The 23,337-nt window shown below is 35.4% G+C and overlaps 1 protein-coding gene across 1 annotated transcript in view; it reads right to left on the reverse strand.

The window, feature by feature from the left end:
* The window catches only part of NAALAD2 (N-acetylated alpha-linked acidic dipeptidase 2), a 61,188-nt gene that overhangs the window by 26,735 nt on the left and 11,116 nt on the right, over positions 1–23,337 (reverse strand). Inside the window, exons 5-13 of the mRNA XM_077780609.1 lie at positions 16,576–16,762; positions 14,949–15,050; positions 11,938–12,063; positions 9,691–9,877; positions 5,559–5,652; positions 4,244–4,342; positions 2,071–2,156; positions 1,421–1,540; positions 1,234–1,316 (exon numbers count right to left, since the gene is read on the reverse strand). Of these exons, the coding sequence (XP_077636735.1) occupies positions 1,234–1,316; positions 1,421–1,540; positions 2,071–2,156; positions 4,244–4,342; positions 5,559–5,652; positions 9,691–9,877; positions 11,938–12,063; positions 14,949–15,050; positions 16,576–16,762 (1,084 nt within the window). The remainder of the gene's footprint in view (positions 1–1,233; positions 1,317–1,420; positions 1,541–2,070; positions 2,157–4,243; positions 4,343–5,558; positions 5,653–9,690; positions 9,878–11,937; positions 12,064–14,948; positions 15,051–16,575; positions 16,763–23,337) is intronic.

Genomic DNA, 23,337 nt, shown 5'->3' on the forward strand with positions numbered 1-23,337 from the left:
GATAAAGCAATATTAACTGAATATAAGGATAAAAAAAAAAGCAGAGAAGTAACTGTATATGACATTACCCCCATATTTATTTTGTTCATATTATTATCTTAAAATAAAGAGGAAAGGAGTCAGGAGGAAAAGTATTTTAAAACCAGACAATAACAAGAAATATGTGCCATGCTTTAAAACAATTCCATAAAATATCAACCCAAAAGATAAATAGATGGTGCGGGTAAACCAAGTATATAGTGTTCCTGCTTGACAAAAATGTGTGGCCTTACCTTGTACATTACAGAACTTAGTTACTTAATAGGGAGGCTAAGGGAAGAAGATGAAAGAAGGGGGCCTAGGAGAGACACTTACAGGTAAAGCATAAGGGGCCAGTGTGAAATGAAAATCAATCATACCTGAAGAAGAAATTAGAAAGGCTATTTACTAAAGTAATTCCATTCACGAAATTATCTTATACTCCACAATCAGGCACTTATCTTTCATAGAATGGTAAAAGAGGCCTACAGCTGCAGTTTATATGGAATCTATACATGTGAAATTATAATTCAAGTAACGTCATTTTACCAGAACATCATGGGTTTTCTGAGATAGAGCTCCAGGGAAACTTCAAAAACTTGAAAATTAACTCCAAGAATCTGTACCCATTTTTCCATAGGCTAATCCACTTGTCAGAAAAGCTTGCTAGAGGGGCGCCTGGGTGGCTTAGTCGGTTAAGCGTCCGACTTTCGCTTAGGTCATGATCTCGCGGTTCGTGGGTTCGAGCCCCGCGTCGGGCTCTGTGCTGACTGCCAGCTCGGAGCCTGGAGCCTGTTTCAGTCTATGACTCCCTCCCTCTCTGACCCTCCCCTGCTCACGCTGTCTCTCTCTCTCTCTCTCCTAGAAATAAATAAAACATAAAAAAAAAATTTTTTTTTAAAAAGAAAAGAAAAGCTTGCTAGTTTTGATTATTCTCTGAGTTTACAAACTTATTTGCAAAACGAATACAAATAGAAACCAAAATGTTTTAATAAGAATAAATTCAGTTTTAGCCCAGTAATGAAGAAGTTATTCTGCTTTGCCAAAATACTGTGAAAGTAAAAAGAAAAAAACCCTCTATTTCTTAAATCTTTGAGTCTTTCTCCAAATTAAAACCATTTTTAGGTAGTGGAATCAATCTGTGATCACCCTGAAATAGATTTATTTGTTTCCCTGTTGATCAAGAAAATAACAAGAGCCTCAGGTCATTTTTACCTCAGCCCACTCTGTGGAGCCCAGCAGCCCAAATTCCTCTGCATCCCAGCTGGCAAAAATGATGGTTCTTCTAGGTCTCCAGCCTGCAATCATTGTTAACATACATTAATTAGATATACTGCCTAAATATAGAGGAAAATTAAGTGAGTCATTTTTTGTGATCACCTACCAAAGAAACATTATTTACCTCTACCCACCAGTTTTCCAAAACTCTGGACAATTTCTTGCAAAACAGCAGCCCCACTGGTTGGGTCAATAGCTCCAAATACCCAGGAGTCCCGATGACCTCCTAGAATAACATACCTGTCTGGAAAATAATGTGTCAAAAGAACTACAATTTTGAATACATTACAAATAGTTGTGATTTATGCCTTTAAATTAAACTTCCTTGGGGCTCCAGGGTGGCTCGGTCGGTTAAGTGTCTGACTTCAGCTCAGGTCATGATCTCACAGTTCGTGGTTTCGAGTCCCGAATCGGGCTCTATGCTGACAGCCAGCTCAGAGCCTGGAGCCTGCTTCAGATTCTGTGTCTTCCTCTCTCTCTGACCCTCCCCTGCTCACACTGTCTCTCTTTCTCTCTCTCTCTCAGATATAAATAAAACATTAAAAAAATTTTTTTTAATAAAATAAAATAAACCCCCTTTTGGTTGAGTTTCTTATATACAAAAAAATCAGCCCTATAAGGTAGAGGTTTCTTTTAGAGTTGTGCAATTTTTTTTCAAATGTAGTTATCTCTCATCAGTCAGGGGGAGAAAAAAAAAATGATTGACTAAAGGTTTGTATCTCTTACTCTTTTAATCTTTGTAAAAATGAAGTGTTTAAAAAAATTTAGACTCACCAGGTTCCATAGATCCTCTGATCGTTCCAATTACATTATAAATCCTTGTAATTTTATTGGTGTTATGAACATGCATTCTAACCTTCCTAGGATTTCAAAGGGAATAAATTACTTCATGCAGAGCATTACATCTAACAGCTTTTTTCCAACGTTTCATTATGAAAAATCTCAAAATTATAGAAAACTGTAATAGGTCAATGAATCCCCATATATCCACAGCCTAAATTCCATAATCATTAATATTGTTGATGTGTGCAATTTTCAAATAGTTAATGTATTTTACTCCTAAGTACTTATGCATGCTTAAGGTCAGATTTTGAAAACTGAATGTCAATATTTTTTATTATTCCTCCCACAGAGCTATATTGTTGATAATGTCTAAAATATTCTTACTCAAAATATCTTGGGTATTCATTCTAAAAATTTTAAGTACACTCTGTGAATTATTAAAATAAGAAAGATAGCCAATTGTGTGTTAAAGGACAAATAAGCATTTTTTAAGTAGGTCTTTGTATTTATATTAATTCCTGCTGGTCAGTAACTTTCTTCAAGATTATTGAAGCAGTCTATCAATCAGGACATTGTTAAATAGCTGGCTGAGTGCTGCCAGAAAGAAACATGGGAAATTTGGGAAGGAAATGGGAATTTGGGAAGCACCTGCTAAAATGCATGACAACTATACAATGAAACTTTTCTAGCCCATCACTGTTGACTATCCATTCATGAAATACAATTAGCCAAATTATAATTCAAGAGAAAATTCAATCAAGCTCAAATATAAAGAAAAAAGCCATTCACATTTTATGAAGCCGCAATGATATGGGGAAGTGCTAAGCTGTTTTTTCACAAGAAAACAAAATAAGTCTTTATCCATGGGCGGTGGGGTAGATAGAGAAAGGAATCTCAACAGTTTCTAATTGATGGTTATTTATAATTGGAAGGAGTCATGGGATCAAGCCCTGCATCAGGCTCCATGCTGAGAATGGAGCCTGTCTGAGATTCTCTGTCTCTCCCTTTGCCCTTCTCCTCTGCTCTCACTCTCTAAATACATTAAGTAAGTAAGTAGAACAGCCTTTATATTTGTGCATGTTAGGTTTTCCTGCTGCTGTTAGGGTATTAATAAATTAGATAATAAACTCTCATATTAAAGTAACTCTGCTCTAAGTTATAGAGGTAAATAAGCAATTCCATAAAGTATTTCTAACATTTCTGTAAAATAAAATGTTGAACTTTTAATACCTTAAAAGTTCTGAAGAAAATTCTTACAGCAACTAAAAAACACTAAGAATCCAATTTCACATTGTTCTGGTAACGTGTTTTGTTTTGTTTTTTTTATCAAAAAGCGCTATATACATATTCTCTGATTTATCAGTGTTCCATTTCCCTTTCTTTTTCAGGCAAATCAAACTACTTCAAGTTATAATCATGCCATGCTGTTTCACAACTCTACCCAAGCTCTCTAACTGCCATTTCCTGCCTGTCTTGATTCAGTGTTCAACTTAACCTTTCTGTAGAACTTAAGCTCAGTGAACAAATATTCTGTGATCATTCCTCTTCAAGAGTGCATATGAGGACAATAATGCATTGAGCCTTACCATAGTTACATGCTTACCCTACACAGTAAATGAGCAATAAACGCTACCCTCCTTGGCTCTCTTGTATTCCTTCCCTTAAGGTAACTTTCAAAATGCTATATACATTTGAAATACTGGGTTGAGATGTTAAACCCTAAACTCAGATTTAGTCTTAAGACTTTATAAAACAAATGTTATATCACTAGAAGAATTCAGTACATCAGTCTGTCAGTACTTTTTTTTAATTTTTTAAATGTTTATTAATTATTTTACAAGAGAGAGAGCATGAGCATACATGAGTAGAGAAGGGGCAGAGAGACAAAGGGAGAGAGAGAATCCCAAGCAGGCTCCACGCTTAGCACAGTGACCAATGTGGGGCTCATTCCCTCAAACTGTGAGATCATGACCTGAGCCAAAAATCAAACATCGGACACTTAACTGACTGAGCCACCCAGACATCCCTGTAAGTATCAATTGTTCACCATGAAAAAATGAGAAAGAGAAGACAAACAAAATATACCTTGCAGAGCAGTTATCTTGACATTTTTCTATTAAACATAATAAAAGTTTTCCAGTCTACTAAAGTAATACACAATTACCTGAAGGAATCGTGCCCTGTGAAGCCAGGCCCAATATTGTAACCCACATTGAGACTTCCTTTCCAGCTGTCATCTGGTGGAGCAGCTCCTCCCATGTGACTGTGGAGAGAAAATGAAAATGACATAAAAAAAGGCTGAGCATCACAGTTTCTTAGAAGATATGAAGGATGACAATGAGATATTTCATTCATACATTTAGCAACTATTTATTGAGCTAGGTACTGCCAATATTCCTTCTACTTGCAGAACCAGTATTTTAGCAAGAGAGCCATAATTGAGATAAAGTATTTAATATGTTTGTGATAAGAGAGCTTAGGGAAAAAAATCAGAAATAAGCATCAGCCTCCTTACTTTTGACTAGTGAAACCTTAGAATTAAGAAATACTGAAAATACTGACTTCAGCCCAGGTCATGATCTCTTGATATGTGAGTTCCAGACCCACCTCAGGCTCTGTGCTGACAGCTTGGACCCTAGAGCCTGCTTTGGATTCTCTGTCTCTCTCTGCCCCTCCCCTACTTATGCTTTGACCCTCTCTCAAAAATAAACATTAAAAAAAATTTTAAGAAATACTGAAAATAGGAAATTCATGACTGTGTTAAGGAGAATAAATTAATTTCTAGAGAAGCTGATTACTTAGTAGGTACTTGTAAAGCAATCACTAATTGTATTGGTACAGACATCTTTAAAAAAAAGTCTAGATGCTTATAAAAGAACATCAATAATAGAATGCAAGAATAGCAAACATTAATTATTTACTATATTCTAGATACTTTATGCAGATGCATTGATCTCATCTCTTCCTCCTAATACCTCTGTCACAGAGAAACAATTATTATCCTCATTTCACAGATAAGGAAACTGAATCAGAGAAAGACTAACTGGTCCAAGTTCACAAATCTAATAAGTAGTGGACAATATAATATTTTTAAAATACAATTCAAGTACAAACATCAAATGAATATCTAAGAAAATCCAACTATTTGAAAATTTTCCAATCAGTATTTTTATCTGTGGGCAGTTTTGCACTTAAGACTTTCATCTATAGCAAACTAATAGTTTCTTGCCATTTCTTGATGTGCTCTGTTATTCCTACTTCAAGAGCTATCTTGACACTTTGTTAAAACTCATTTTCCTACTTTGTTCCCTGAATTTTTATTTAAAAAAAAATGTATTGACTTATAAGAGACACACAATATTGGTTTCAGGTGTACAACCAAACTTAACTTTCAAAATAATTAGATTATATTGGTTTTAGATGAGAAAATGGACACATTAGAATACATCTTAACTTCATATCCAATTAGAAAAACATACCGTAATAATATTTCTGCATCATTATACCCAATAGGATGTACAGGAATCTTGGGGATTCCCACTCCTTCTTTGACATCAAGTCTAAAGGTGTACTCTGCAGAAACCAAGTGGGTAAATTGAGAACAACTGAGAATTCTGAGCAAAGGGTATAAAGAAATTTCTTTTGTTACTATTGCAGATCTACTACGTGCTTGAAATTATATCAAAAACTTCAAGTTTTCCCAAAGCCAATGATTGTTTTGCCTAACATGGCCTATTTTATTCAACAGTAAAAAATTAAATCATTTATATTTTAATGTAAAATCAACTATAGGGACTATACATTTCCAAATTTGTTTTGGCACTTCATGTAATTCTCTTGAATTTTATAAGGATATTTTATTTCCTCAAGGATATCTTGAATCTTTCTTAAAGAAGCCCCAGTTAACCAATTGCCTGGAAAATATGTCCCAAATTCTGAAACTAGATATAACTGAAACAAGAATTCAAGGGTACTTATGAGATCTTGGGAATAATAAAGATCTTATTCAAATAATAATACAATATTCTCTTTAAGGAAGACTGTAAAGTATTGTCAGACTTACAACCTCATCGGTATTTTGGCTTTTAGCCAAAATAGTTGTACAGTACTAAAACACCCTTCTTAGAAACAAAGGAAGGTTTAAATCAAATGACATCAGATTCCACCTTGAGAAACTAGAAAAGAAGAGCGAATGAGGCAAAAATAAGCAGGGAAGGGACATAATAAAGATCAGAGCAGAAATATAAGAAACAGAAAATCGAAAAATGGTAGCAATTATGAATAAAATCCAAAGCTGGTTCTTTGAAGATCAATAAAACTGACAGACTTCTAGCAAGACAGTTCAGGGAAAAAAAAAAAATTGTCACAATCAGGAATAAAGAACAGAATACCTGCACATGGATGCATACACACACACACACACACACACACACACACACACACGGAGAGGATTATGAACTCTATTAAATTTAACAATTTAGATGAAATGGACAAAATCCTTGGGAGACAAACTACCAAAGCTCACTCAAGGATAGCCACACATCTATTTTTAAAAAATGAATTTATAGTTAAAAACATTCCTATACCCAAAACTTCAGGTACAGATAGATTTGTTAGGGAATTCTACTGAACGTTTATAGGCAAAAATCAAACCCATTCTATATAAACTCCTATTAAAAAAGGGAAAATGAAATAGTTCCCAACTCCTCCCATGAGGCCAACATTACTCTGATACCAAATGAGATAGAAATATACAAGAAAATAAATCTATAGGCTGATATCCATTATGAAAGATATTTTTTTTTAATTTCTGAGAGAGAGAGAGAGAGAGACAGAGAGAGAGAGACAGCATGACCAGGGGAGGGTCAGAGAGAGACGGAGACACAGAATCCAAAACAGGTTCCCGGCTCTGAGCTAGCTGTCAGCACAGAGCCCGATGTGGGTCTTGAGCCCACGAACCGCAAAATCATGACCTGAGCCGAAGTCGGATGCCCAACTGACTGAGCCACCCAGGTGCCCCCATCATGAAAGATATTCTTAACAAAAGGATAATGTAGTATGTTCAAGTAGAGTTTCTCCCAGGATGGCAGGGTTGGCTTAACATTCAAAAGTTTATCAGTGTAACTTAAAATGAATAAAATTTATTATCATCTCAAGACTCAGTAAAAACATCTGACAAAATCCATTGTACATTCCTAGGTAAATGTGCTAAGATAAAAGCTCTTAGCACAGTAGAAGTAAATTTCCTCAACCTGACAAAAAGCATCTATAAAAAATACCTACAGCAATATCAGACTTAAGAGGGAAAGGACATTTTTTTCTCCTTGAAGCAGGAACAAGGGAAGGATGTCCCCTCTAACAACTGTCTTCAGCATGTAGGAGAGGTACTAGCCAGTATACTAAAAAGTAAAAGGCATCCAGATTGGAAACAAAGAAATAAAATTTATTCTCAGAAAACATGATCATCTACATAAAGACTAATAGTATCTACAGAAATCTGCTAAAACTACTTAACTAACTTTAACACGTTTGCAGGCAACAAGATCAATGTATTTCTTTACAAATAAAAAAGCATTTTTATTTGCTAGCAGATAAGTGTATGGACACTGAAATTTAAAATTTTTAAGAGGCACGAAACTAGAAAATGCACATGTGAAAGACAAGATCTGTACAATAAAACTACAAACATGCTGAGATAAATTAAAGAATACCTTTAATTTATCTAAATTGAGAGTTGTATCTCCATTTATGTAAATGGAGAGTTGTATCATGGGTACAGATCAAAGTATTCAATATCTTTTACAATGCCAGTTCTCCCCAAAGTAACATATAGATTTAATTCAATCTCAAACTCCCAGGTTTTCACTGGAAATAAGCTTATTCTAAAATTCATATGGAAAGGACCTAGAATGGCACCAAAACTTTCGGGGGGAAAATGTAACTTGAAGGACTTCCAGCTCTATTAGAATGTAAAATGAAAAAGACTGACCAAACTAAATGTAGCAAGGATATAGTAACTGGTACACTCACGCAATGATGATGCTAGGATGTAAAATGGTACAACCACTTTGGAAAACAATTTGAAAATTTCTTCAGGGGCGCCTGGGTGGCTCAGTCGGTTGGGTGTCCAACTTTGCCTCGGGTCTTGGTCTCATGGTTCATGGGTTTGAGCCCCGCATCGGGCTGTGTGCTGACAGCCAGCTCAGAGCCTGGAGCCTGTTTCTGTGTTTCCCTCTCTCTCTGACCCTTCCCTGCTCACTCTCTCTCTCGCACGCGCGCTCTCTCTTTCTCTCTCAGAAATAAATAAAACATTTAAAAAAAGGAAAGAAAGAAAATTTCTTCAAAGTTTCTCCACCCATTCCATTTCTATAGATTTATCCATGAGAACTAAAAGCATATGTACATGTATAGACTTCTATACAATTGTTCATAGCAACTTTATATATAGGAGTCCCCAAATTAAAAACAATCTGAACATCTATCAACAAATAAATGAAGACACGAGCTGTAGTGTATCTATTCAATGAAATATTACATAGCATAAAAATGAATGAACTATTGACACAAAGGTAAATGTGGATGATCTCAAAATAATTATGGTGACAGAAAGCAAATCAGTGGTTGCCTAGGAACTGGCAAGGAGTGGATAAGGAAGGGTTGGAAGGAAAGCATTACAAAGAGATAAGTGAAAACTCTTGAAAAATGGATATGTTCATTATCTTCATTGCGGAGGCAGTTACATAGGTGTCAAAACATTTTACATCTTACATGTTAAACAACACCAAAAAACTTATTGGTATTTTTAAAAAACACAAATGTATGATATAAAGAAGAGTAAAATCACGAAGCAATTCAGAAAACCAAAGTTCTAGTTTAGTAAAAGCAATGTTACTTTGGGCATGGGGAATCTGTGTTTCTGGACCTCTATTAAAAGTAGAGGGAAATTGAGGCACCTGAGTGGCTTAGTAGGCTAAGCGGCTGACTTCAGCCGAGGTCATGATCTCTTGGTTTGGGAGTTTAAGCCCAGTATCAGGCTCTCTGCTGACAGCTCAGAGCCTGGAGCCTAATTTGGATTCTGTGCCTTCCTCTGTCTCTCTGCCCATCCCCTGGCTCATGCTGCCTCTCTCTCTGTCTCTCAAAAAAAAAAAAAATGTAGAAAGAAATTCAACTGATCCTTCCCTCTTCATGTCCACACCTCTTGAAAATTTGAAACAAAAATAATATGAAGGAGAGGCACCTGGGTGGCTCAGTTGGTTGAGCACTGACTTCGGCTTGAGTCATGATCTCACAGTTCATGGGTTTAAACCCCATGGCAGGCTCTGTGTTGACAGCTTAGAGCCTGAAGCCTGCTTTGGATTCTGTGTCTCCCTCTCTCTCTGCCTTACGCCCCACCTCTCTCTCCCCCAAATCAATAAACATTAACAAAAATTTTTTTAACTTAAAAAAAAAGTAATATGAGGGAGAGGTTTTTGAATTCCTAGTGAAAGTAACCCCAAATATTACAATTACATACAGTTTAATGTTATCCTGTAGATGTTTGCTTTTACGTCTCCTAAAAGGGCCAGTGACATTTTTGTCAAAAGAGGTGGACACGACAGGCCCAGCCGTTACCTTTAGCTGGATAGCCAGGAGTGAGCGGGTCACCAGCACCATTCAAGTTCAACACATTCCCTCTCTGCACTGCAGTTCCAGGAAGGTTCCATCCTCTAGGATAAGGCTGTACCCCGGGGGCAAAGTAGTCAGCAGGATCAGAGTACAAGATGATTCCTATGGCTCCTGCTAACATGGCATTTTTAACCTGAAGGGACAATATGCAGTCCACAATGTAGTACTAGCAGACTAGTTCATGTAAGAGAAAATATTTTAATACTGTAAGGAAACTTAAGACACTGCTTTTTGTCATGCTGTTACACATTCAGTCCTTTATGCCTTGAATACAGTTTGCCTCCTGGGAGAGCGATCAACTCTCATTTACTCTATACACCTCCAAACAAGTGATTTCTTTAAAACATTCCTATTGTCCCTAAAACTGCAAAATTAATGTCTCCCTTCTTTCTACCTCTTCTACCTAAACATATCTCTGTTAAAGGATGGGTCATAGTATTTTAAATATCTTTAATTACTCCCTCTCTCTCTGACCCTCCCCTGCTCACGCTGTCTCTCTCTCTCTCCTAGAAATAAATAAAACATTAAAAAAAAATTTTTTTTTTTTTTAAAAAGGGGCGCCTGGGTGGCTTAGTCGGTTAAGCGTCCGACTTTCGCTTAGGTCATGATCTCGCGGTTCGTGGGTTCGAGCCCCGCGTCGGGCCCTGTGCTGACTGCCAGCTCGGAGCCCGGAGCCTGTTTCAGTCTGTGACTGCCTCTCTCTCTGACCCTCCCCTGCTCACGCTGTCTCTCTCTCTCTCCTAAAAATAAATAAAACATTAAAAAAAAATTTTTTTAATATCTTTAAAATATCTTTCTCCCCTGCTAGACTGAGAGTGGTTTTAGAAAAGGAACTGACCATGTCTTATTCACTTTTAACTATCCACCCTCCAAAGTCTGACACATCATACAAATATTTGTGGAACTAATTTAAAGTTCTATACATGACAGTTGTAGCGCGTGAAAAATTGCCCACTATGTTCTGTAAACATTTTCTAACAATCTAAACTGACCACAAATTGGAAAATCTTTCCAGGCAAGATTCTCAGTTCTTCACTATAAGAAGTACTGTAGCAAAAGATAGATAACCATCACTCTTGATTAACTAAAACACATTCCAATAATCAGAAATCATTCTTACAAATGAACAGGAGTACAATCTGTCACAACTTTTTTGAAGGGCAATTTGATGATGCTTTTCAAAATTTTGAAACAACACATATATTGATTGAGCCATTCAATTTCCAGGAATCTATACTACAAAAGTCTTCACATACATGTTTAAGCACATATGGACAAAGATGTTCGCAATGGAATTATTTGTAATAGTAATAAATTCAAGCCAAACACCTGTCAACACGGGAATGGTTAAACCGCTTATCAAGTCAACAAAGTATTATGCACCCATCCAAAATAATGAGATATTTATTTAATAAGAAGCCTGCTGTATAGAATTAGCTAAGTAACAGTTACTATTGTAAGGGCTTTCAAACATAAAGTAATTTAATCTTAATAAGGATTCTAGATTAGTTGTATTATTTTATTACTAATCTCACTTTAAATATGAAATTATGAGGAATCATTGAGGAAATCAATCAACGAGGAAACATTGGCAGAGAAAGGTTAAATAACTTGCCCACAATAAAAGATCTAGAAAACCAAGAGCCTAGACTAGATTAGAACCCATGTTGTATAGATCTAGATTCCTGGACTCTTAATCACACATTATACAACTCTCAATGTGTTAACTTGGAGGAATACCTATGTATTACAGCTGAGTGAAAAATAAATCTACAAATACTGTATGGTGCCATCTTTGTTAAAAATATGTATAATATATATAAAATTAGTATATAGAAAAAATATTTATGTTCATATTTCACAGATTTAGGTCTAAGAAAAGCTATTAAGATTGATCATGTGTGGATAAAGAAACTGGGTATTGCAGGACAGCTTTCATTTTTCAGTTTATATAAAATGTCCTTCAAAAAATTTTAAAAAGCAAATTTTGTTTTTATAATAAAAGTAATTTCCCTTTCTAGATATGTGAGGTTAACGTAAAGCCAGGATTTCCTGTGCAACCATGGCCAATAGGAAAAAAAACTTTTAATATGTATCGTGAGGTAATTCTGGAAAACATAATGCAAGCTCATCATTTATATTTATAGGATACATACTATCCTCTTCCATATAGAAAAGCAAATGATACAATACTTTATTTCCTCTGAAGATTTTTCCATATCTTGCAATAACAATCTTTCCACTACAGTTGATGTTCATCTCTCTTTCTAGTTTGAAAAAGTCTTCAGTACGAGCATAGTTCACATATATAAGATCTCCCTGTAAGGAAAAGAAAAAAAAATGTCTTAAATATGTAGTACTGCTATAATTAAAGAGAAAACCAAAGCATAAGTTTGCTCCACAATATCACATCATGAAACATTAACTTTTGTGGTTTGGGCTTAACAAACAGATCCATGTTAATTCCACATAAGTTTTTAGAAAATATTTCAATACTTTGAAAAGTTAAAAATAAAAAAGGCTAATATGTAACTTTAACCAGTGTGTTCTGTTTTGAAGAGATTATCAGCATATACTGAGCCACAGGAAATAAATTTTATTTTATATTTTAATTTTTTTAATGTTTATTTATTTTTGAGAGAGAGAAAGAGAGTGTGTGTGAGTAAGAGAGGGGCAGAGAGAGAGAGGGAGACACAGAGTCTGCGACAGGCTCCCGGCTTGAGCTGTCAGCACAGAGCCTGATGCAGGGCTCGAACTCGGAAATCGCGAGATCATGACCTGTGCCAAAGTCAGAAGCTTAACCAACTGAGCCACTCAGATGCCCCAGTAAAGGTCATTTTTTAAAAAATCCCAACTATGTTTTAAACAATCCCGTTTATAACTGCACCAAAAATAATTAAATAACTAGGAATAAATTTAACCAAGGAGTTGGAAGACTTTTACCCCCAAAACATAAAATATTGATAAAAGAAACCGAAGATGACACAAAAGAATGGAAAGACATTCCATGTTCATAAACTGGAAAAATATTAAAATGTCCATACTACCCTAAGCAATCTACAGATTCAATGTAACTCCTCTCAAAATACCAACAGCCTTGTCACAGGACTACAAAATATAATACTAAAATTTGTATGGAACCACAGAAGACCTCAAATAACCAAAGCAATCATGAGAAGAAGAACAAAGCTGGAGGAATCATAATCCCAAATTTCAAGATACACTATATCAAAACAGCATAGCACTGGTATAAAAAAAGACATACAGATCAATGGACCAGAATAGAGGCCAGAAATAAACCCACACTTATATAGTCAATTAATCTATGACAAAGGAGACAAGACTATACAATCTCTTTAATAAATGGTGCTAGAAAAATGGACAGCTATATGCAAAAGAATGAAGCTGAGATAGTTTCTTATACCATACAAAAATAAACTAAATACAGATTAAAGACCTAAATGTGAGACCTGAAACCATAAAACCCATAAAAGAAAACGTAGGGAGTAATTTCTTTGGTATCAGCCTTAACAACATTTTTCTAGATATATCCCCCTGGGCAAGGGAAACAAAAGCAAAAATAAACCACTGAAACTTCCTCAAAATAAAAAGCTTTTGCACAGTCAAGAAAACTGTAAACAAAACTAAAAAGGGGAAAGATAGTTGCAAATGATATATCCAGTAAGGGTTTAATATCCAAATATGTAAAGACCGTATACAACTCTATACCAAAAATTAAATACATACATACATAGTCTGATTAAAATGGGCAAAAGACTGAATAGACAATTTACCAAAGATCACATACAGATGGCCAGCAGACACATGAAAACATTCTCAACGTTACTAATCATCAGGGAATTGCAAATCAAAACCATAATAAGATATTACCTCACATGTATTGGACTCGCTAGTATCAAAAAGAAAAGAAACAACAAGTGTTAGTAAGAGAAAAAAAGAAATCCTCATGTAATCCCATCCGTTGGTGGGAATGTAAATTGGTACAACCACTGTAGAAAATAGCATGGAAGTTCCTCAAAATATTAAAAATAGAAATACCATATGATCCAGTAATTCTACTACTGGGTATTTATCTAAAGAAAACAAAAACACTAATTCAAAGAAATACATGCACCCTTATGTTTACTGAATCATTATTCACAAGAGCCAAGGTATGGAAGCAGCCTGAGTGTCCACTGACAGATGAATGGATAAAGAAGATATATATATGTGTGTGTATATATATATATATATATATATATATATACACAAACACACACACATATATACATATATACATATACATACACATAACACACACACACACACACACACACCATGAAAAATTACTCAGCCAGAAAAATGAATGAGATCTTGCCATTTGCAACAACACAGACAGACCTAGAGGGTATTATGCTAAGAGAAATAAGTTAAAGATAAACACCATATGATTTCACTTACATGCAGAATTTAAACAAAAATGAACAAACAAGCACACAGACCATAAACTGATTGTTGCCAGAGGGGAGACGGATGGGGAATGTGTGAAATAAAGGGTAAATTTAAAAGAAAAAAGAAATCCCAATCATAATGTTCAAACACAGTATTAAGAATTTCTGTAGTATAATCTATAAAATCAGATCTATAAATCTATAACAAAGACTATGAACAAAAGAAAAGAGCTTGTAAAAACATCTACTGACGTTACTGAATTAAAGATATGTTCAGTAGCTTGTCATTTCAGAGTGGCATCCATTCATCAGGCTCTGATTTGTATGTATTTTTTTTTCTTTTGCTTAAACTATTTTTAGAGTGGGTGTTCATAGCACTGAATCCAAAGTATGGATCATCAGGGGCGCCTGGGTGGCTCAGTCGGTTAAGTGTCTGACTTCAGCTCAGGTCATGATCTCACGGTTTGTGGGTTCGAGCCCCACATTGGGCTCTGTGCTGATAGCTCAGAGCCTGGAGCCTGTTTCAGATTCTGCGTGTTCCTCTTGTCCCTCTCTCTCTGACCCTTCCCTGCTTGCGCTCTCTCTCTCTCTCAGAAATAAATAAAACATTAAAAAAAATTATAAAAAGAAAAAAAAACAAAGTATGGATCTTCATGTATGATTCACCCAATCTCCTTAGTTTTGGTCCTCAACATAGGCTTTAAATAACAAAGGGAGGTTTAAAGAGTTGAGTAAAAAAAGGTCTTATTTTACCTCTGGCATGCCTTGGGCTGAGAAAGCATTATATGGTGGAACAATATTTGTAACATTCTCATATCCATGTGGTGGTGGCTCAAGGTATGATGTATTGAAAATCTAGTGAGAATCAAAACATATAAAGTTGGAGAGAAATATTCCAGATTGTTATTAAAGAATAATGCCCCCAACTAGACACTTAAGATTAAACATTTCAAAACTAGGTTCAGTAATTAAACAGGTAAATTCCACTGGCAACAATAAGAGCTTTGTCATTATTATCACCTTCAAATAGTGGCAACTCTGCAAATGCATGCCATCTCAGGTGATTAGAAATTCCCATATAAAAACAGCTTTGAAGGTGGCACCCTCATGATTCTCCTCCTCCTTTTTAACTTTCTGTGTTGGACCCCTTTTCTTTCAATTGCATGTAAATAATAGTTCCTGGGTTTTATCCCCAGTCCACTGTCTGCCTCATTTTATACTCCCTTCCCATGATTTCATAGACTCTTCAAAATTTTATCCTTAACCAATATATTTATAATTGTTATAAAATTATAATTTATAATTATAATCCATCTTTCCAGACTTGTATTTTTTAAGGGCCAGATGGTTATTTCAGCTTGGATGTCCAAACTCAGGATGTCAAAACTTTGAATTTATCACCTCTCACCACAGTCTTACTTCTGGTTCAGCATCCCCTGCGATTACCAGCAGCATCAGTAGCCAGCTGATTCCAGACACCTAGGAATCATCCTGAACTCTGTCCTCACCTCCTGCCTCCAGTCAATCACAAATCAATTCCCACTAATATTGCTTCCTATTTCTTAGATCATCCCTCTTCCTCATTCCTGCTAACATCCTGATTCAGGGCATCATCATCTTTCAGATTAACTTCAGACTCCATTTTGAATTTCTTCAAGGTCTAGGTCTCATCTGCAGACAGCCTGAACTACCTAAAAAATGCCTCTCTAGCCACATCCCTTCCATTGCTTAGGACTTGCAAATGGTTTCCACTGACTGAAGTTAAATTCTAAGCCCTTACGACAATGTATAAGCCCTTCTATGACCTGTCCCCAAAACAAATATCCTGGTTTATCTCTTAGAGTGGTCCACTTTGTACATTTTTGAAATACAGAAAAATTTTAAGTTCCTCAATGATACTAAGCTAGTACAGGTCTCCAAACCTTTGCCTTAATTTTCTCTTCTGCCTAGAATTCTTTTATCTTGCTTTTTCATGTGGTTACCCCCTTACGGTCTTTCACGGCTCACATATCAGGAAGGCTTTCTTTCAGGAAGCCTTCTCTAAGTCCATTTCTGGGCTAAGCGAACCTTTTCTGTGTGAAGAACCAAAATCATAGTCTTCCTAGCATATTAATTTAAAATGATGGGTTCCAATGTCTGCCTTCCCTTACTTAAAACAAAGAGACCATGTTCTTAGTCTTCATTCTGGCTTCAAGACTTCACACCGTACCTAACACACAGTAGACACTGAATAATTAGTTTGCAACTTTATCAACTTTTCTAAAAATTATGAGTTTCACCGCACTATTAGCAAATTTCTATTTTTACTTGATCCGACATCCCAACTCACATAAACAAGTGGGGTCATAAAATACAGAAAGTACCAACAATTCCACATCACCTCAATTCCATGTTCATCCATGATTGATACATAGTTGGCATTGGTCTCATTAGGGTAGGATAGGAGAACATCATAGTGAACCAACTTGGCTGAATCCAGTCCAAATTTCTTCCACTGGGTTTGGATTTTCTTGGCAAGAAGTAGATTTTGTTCTGTTCCTGCCAGATGAGGGAGCTTTGTAAAAGAACTACAACGAAAATACAAGTGGGAGTTAAAGACCATATTCAGACAATGTGCCTAAGGACTATTCTAGAGGGATCATTCACCCTTTACATATTAAATTATTTTTACATTAGAGATTTTAAAAATCAGGTAGTGATACTAATTTCTAGGTGTGCCAATAAAAAATTATTTGTGTGTCACTATGATTTTTATAACATGCTTCCCCAGAAAAGAACACATTCCCTGGTAAATACATGTATGCAGCTATCAGAAGACACCTTGGAAGGTCATGCCTCTATACCAATGGTGCTCCTTCTTGTTTAACTTCTAGTTAAAGTCCATGCTTTTTTATTTTTATATTGTCTACTGCTTAGTTCCTGCCTGTTATCCAGCAATTATGCAATACAGGTTGTTGAACTGAATTTGGGCAATGTCCTCTTGGTTCTGAGTGTAAATGGTTGTAGCATTTAAGTAACCCCAAAAAAGTAGTTTTTATATTGGTTTATTTTACATGAGGATAAATCATATTTTTAAAAGTTTCAGTAAAATAATGCTTTTGTAAATTGGCTTTTTAGTCAACATAAGACAACCAAAAAAAAAAAAAGATAGTCAGTAAAGGAAAATTGAGATTTACAGAAAACTTACTATATGTCAGGAATATGACCAGGAACTTTCACCTGGGTTACCTCATTGAATCTTCACAACTCTTCTTCCGTTGTCCTCATTTTACAAATGAGGAAGCTGAGAGAGTAAATAACTTGCTCACCATTTGGTAGCCATTAAATGCTGGGGCTAAAATATGAAAATCATGGGACACCTGGGTGGCCCAGTCAGTTAAGTACCCAACTTTGGCTCAGGTCATAGTCTCACCATTCATGAGTTCGAGCCCCGAGTCAGGTTCTGTGGTGACCGTTCAGAGACTGCAGCCTGCTTTGGATTCTGTGTCTCCCTCTCTCTCTCTGTCCTTCCCTGACTCACACGTGTGTGCTCTCTCTCTCTCTCTCAAAAATGAAAAATAAACATTAAATAAAGAAAATATGAAAGTCATAGTTGTCTCACTTTGAGAAACAGTAATAATTTGAAAGCATTCCTCTCATATCATTCCACTGCGTGAACTCCTCGTACGGCCTCCTACGCTGTGCATTATCATATTCAAACATGGCCTATGGAGCCCTTTTTCACCTGATCCACCCCTCCACCTTTCCCACCCCACTTGGTATAAAACTCTCCACCATACAGCATTTGGCAGACTCATTTTCCTTCTGTAGTGACCACCTGTCCCCCTTGCACAAGATCTTCTCTCAGACATAAATACTGTCCCATCTACCTGAATCTCCTGCTGCCACCACTTTCTTTATTCCCCTTTCCCACCTGCAAGCTACTCATCATCCATTAGGACTCCTCCAGCATCGTCTCCTCTATGAAGCTTTCCTTTATTAGTAAATGAAAACTACCGATTACAGACATTTACTCTTAAAATATTTGTCTCAAAAAGCATTGTTGTGTTTATAGAAAGAAGCTATTTTATTTTTTCTTTATTTGAAAGCAGTTATTTTATATGCATGAAAACAGTGAGGTTCAAGATATTTATTTTTTACTTTATATAATTTATTGATTTATTTTCTACGCTGTGCAGATACTATCATTATAACTAAGAAAAAAATGTGTTTCTTTAAATTAAGATGGAGGATCAGCCATGAACTTTTGCCATCCATCTTTTACAGAATTCACTGAAATAAAATACAGAAGTGCAAAAATACACAAAACAAAAAGAGCAGCAGCGTGTAACATCCTTTAGTTAATTTCAAAATTTCTCCTTATGGTCCCCAAGATGAGTACAGTTCCAGGCATCATATATTCATACTGTAGTGCTCAGTAGAAACAAGCACAAACAGGAATATCTAATTCCTCTTCTGTGTTTCTTTTAACAGAGGAAAACTTTTTATACAAGATCTCAGCTAAACTTTCTTCTCTTTCATCATAATAGGGTATATACCTCTTAAACGAATCACTGCCAAAGGGAAGAGTTTTAATGATTGGATTATGGACTGATTAAGATATTCCTGGGCTGGAAGGAAGTAACCCTTACTAATTACATGAAGGATGAGGAACACTCAACAGTCAAGACACTGACAACAAGAAAGTGGATGGAGAGAAACCAAATTGTTCTTACTACATTAGAACCCTTAACCCAATCTTGATCACCTTTCCCTCCTAGGCTCCGTCACTGATCATAAACCCTCTACATCTATGATGAACAATTCTGTATCCTCAGCCCCTTCTCTGAATGTTTGTGTGACTTCCTTGCCTTAACCGGTTTCCTCAGAGGACCCTGCTCACCTGCAAGCTGTTTTATTTCCCATGCCCCCACGTATCTCAAGGCTAGAGGATCTGCTACTAATTATTCTTACTCTCCCTTGGCTCTTTCAAATATTTTTCCTTTAAAAAAAACCATGACTCTTTTATAGTTCTTGCCAAAAGTCACCACCTACTACACCTTCTGGGTGCTGTCAAAATTGTCAAAACTTCTCATTCATTAGAGTGTTGAGTTCTTAATTCAATGTATTTCATTCTATTTCTATTCTTGTCATCATTCTTCATGTGTACTTTCTGTATTCAGTTGGATATAAAGGAAAGAAAAGCCAACTCCAAAAATATAATCATATAAACTATTTATACATAACTTATCACTTTATACTATACTACATATTAAAAGAAAATAGAGATTAAACAGACATAAATTTTAATGGTCAAAAATATTACTAAGTTTTGCTTCTGACATCTAACTTTCTAGGCGACTTCTTTCAAAAACTTCATAATATGCTTAACAGAGTTCAATAGTGTTTACATTATGCCTCATCTTTTAACTTACACAATTTAAATATAAGCATTCTGTCTTAACTGATAAGAGGCTTTGCTATTATATTGTACTGCAAGAAAAATAAAGACTTTAAATGACATGCATTTTAACTACTTAATTCTTTTCCTTTATCTCTAAACAAGCACCTCAACAGACATTTTGAATTTGCTTCCTATCTCTAATGCACCTCAATCATAAATCAGCTGAAATTTCACAAGAACAGTATAGCTGTTTTCATTCCTCATTACTACAGCTCGCTCTAGTTCATCCATAGAGATTAAGATGGAACTTCATGACCTCATTAAATCACAGGATAGATAAGGAGGAAATACAATACAGTGTACACACTTTATCTGATTCTAGGGTTTAAGCGGAGTCTCAGAAGGGGAAAAGAGAATCTACAGAAAACTTTAAGAAATAATCATTAAAACCTTCCTAAATCAGTGAAAGAAAGAAGTAAAGAAAGTCAAGAATCTCAGAGAGCCATAAACAATAAATTTGAGGAAAACTAGGCACATGGTAAAACTGCTCAAAATTAAAGAGAAAAGGACACATGTTATATAATTTAAGTGATTGTAAAGTTCCCGTAAGATGCCAATACCAGACAAAAGACAATGAAAAACATTTAAAGTTCTGAAAGGGTCATCTTAGAAATATATATCCAGGGAAAGTTATGCTTCAAGAATTAAGATAAAATAAGGATTTTATACATAGAAAAAAATTAGAGAATATATATTATCACCAGACCCCATATTACAGTAAATGCTTCAGAAAGTTATTCAGAGTACCTAGAAATACCATAGGATAACCAAAATTTTTCATAAACAAATGAAGATCATTAGAAATAAGATACAAAATACTATTTTAACTGTTTTATCTTAGAGAGAAAGCGCACAAGTGGGGGAGAAGAGCAGAGGGAGAGAGAATCTCAAACAGGCTCTAAGCTCAGAGCTCAGTGTGGAGCCCAATACAGGGCTTGATTCCACAACTATAGGGTCATGACCCCAGCTGAAATCAATAGTCCAATGATCAACTGCCTGAGCCACCTACATACTCCAACTCTTAAGTGGATTTCAATACATATAAGTGTTCAAAGAAAATTAATAACTGTTTTGTGAGGTTTACATTGCAGTGTATATAGGATACTTTTGACAGCCACAAGATAAAAGATGGTAGAGGAAAGGGTAAATGGAAATATAGAAATCTGAGTTTTCCGTATTATATGTTAAGTTGTACCAAAATAACTAAGAATTGGGTGAAGTGGGGTGCCTGTGTGGCTCAGTTGGTTGAGCGTCTCTTGATTTAGGCTCAGGTCCTGATCCCAGAGTTGTGGGACTGAGCCCCAGGTTGGGCTGTGCATAGAGCCCACTCTTTCTCTTTCTCTCTTTCTCTCTCTCAAATAAAATAAAAATTAAAAAAATAATTGAGTGGGGGCGCCTAACCAGCTCAGTCGGTCAAATGTCTGATTTCAGCTCAGGTCATGATGTCACCATTCATGGGTTCGAGCCCTGAATCGGGTTCTGTGCTGGCAGCTCAGAGCCTGGAGCCTGTTTCAGATTGTGTGTCTCCCTCTCTCTCTGCCCCTTCCCTGCTCATATTCTGTCTCTGTCTCAAAAATAAACTATTGAAAAAAATAATAATTGAGTGAAGAGTTATAGATCCCAATGCAAGGATGGGTAGCCAAAAGATAAACTGAAATGAAATAAAATTTTAACTATTCTTCCCACTACCAAAAAAGGCCAGAAAATGAGAAGTAAAGGAAAACAGAGAAAACAGAAAAACAATAAATTAGTAGACCTAAGTTTTAACCATATCGATAGTTACATTATATGTTAATGGACTAAATACTAAAATTAAAAGGGATATATTACCAGAAGGAATATAATAGCAAGTTGCTACTATCTGCTGCCTAGAGGATACACTTTAATTAAGATTATCAAAATGTATTAAACATCAAATTGCAATTAAATGATCTCTACTGAAGGTACATTTGAATTCTAAAGAAAATAACAGATTAAAAGTAGATGGAAGAAGATATACCATGTAAATTTAATTATAAGAAGGTGGGTGGAGTAATATTTATACCAAATAAAATGGACTTAAAAATAGTGGTGACCAAAGAAAAATATTTCATAAAGATAAAAGGGCAGTTCTATCTTAAAGACATAGCAACCTTAAGGTGTCTATGTCTAATCAATGAAATTCATAATATATAAAGCAAAAATTTACACAATAGGAAAAATATACATTTTCACATTCCTGAAGACTGTGACTCCCTTCTTGATATAATTTGATCCCCACCTTGCCAAAAGTAGTAAAGAAGTAAAATAATAACCAGATTCCTAACCAGATAAAGAAAAATAATCATGACCATATAAGTTAATGCAGAAAAACAACCTTTTGACAGTATCAATATCTATTCACAATAAAACAAAAACAAAATTACTAGCAATCTTGGAATAGAGGGGAGTTTCCTTAACTTGATAAAGAGCATCTACAACAAATCTATAGACAACATCACACTTCATTATGAAACTCTGAATGCTTTCCTCCAAAGACTAGAAACACACTAACAAAAATATGTTTGTTCTCACTCTTATTCAACATACTACTGGAATTCTAGTCAGCACAATAAGGACAAAACAAACAAAAATCCACATGTAAAAGGCATATGGTTTGGAGTGGTAAAAATAAAAATTGTCCCTATTTAAAGATGGCATAATTGTATACAAAGAAAATCCCAACTAATCTACAAAAACCTTCCAAACACATGGGTTTTAACAGGCCATTTTCAACATAAAAATCAACAGTATTTCTATGTATTAACAACAAATTATGTGGAGACCTAAATTTAACACAATAGGACTTAAAATTGCCCCAAAGAAAATGAAATCCTTGGATATAAATCTAACAGTACAGATCTAGGATCTTCACCCTGAAAATTACAAAATGTTGGGAAAAGTAATCAAAGAAGACCTAAATAATCAGAGGGACTTGCCATGCTTATGGATTAGAAGACTGGGCATAGGGAAAATGTCAAAACCCCAAACTGCTCTATAAGATTAGTACAATTACAATCAAAATCCCAGCAAGGCTTTTTGTAGATATAAGTGTGTTTATTCTCTATTTTATATAAAGGGGAAAAGGATACAGAATAGCTAAAACAATTGTTTAGAAAAACCAAGTGGGAAGAGTTATTGTATGCATTGCTGAGGCTTATTATATAGCTTCAATAATCAAGACCACGTGGTACTAGCAGAAAGTAGACACACAGATTAATAGAGAATAGAGAACCCAGAAATAGACCCACACAAATAAGCCCAACTAATTTTTGACAAAGGTGCAAAGCAATTAAGTGGAAGAACAGCCTTTCAACAAATGGTGCTAGAGCAACTGGCCATCCATAGACACAAGAATGCACCTCAGCCATACTTTACATCTTATGCAAAAATTAACTCCACATGAATCACAAATTTAATGTAAAATGTAAAGTATAAAATTTGGGGGCAGAGGAAAGAGGACAAAAAGGATCTAGGGCCAGTCAAAGAGTTCTTAGATATGACCCTAAATGCATGATCCATAACTGGAACTGATAAATTTGACCTCATTAATTAAAACCTTAACTACAAATGACTCTGTTAAAACAAGAAGAGACAAATAAGAGAGAGGGTAAAATATCTGAATACCACAAAGCTAACAAAAGACTAGAAATTCTAGAAAATATAAGAATTCTTAGGGGT

Source organism: Crocuta crocuta, unplaced genomic scaffold (assembly GCF_008692635.1).
Source record: "Crocuta crocuta isolate KB4526 unplaced genomic scaffold, BGI_CrCroc_1.0 scaffold78, whole genome shotgun sequence".
Taxonomy (NCBI): Eukaryota; Metazoa; Chordata; class Mammalia; order Carnivora; family Hyaenidae; genus Crocuta; species Crocuta crocuta.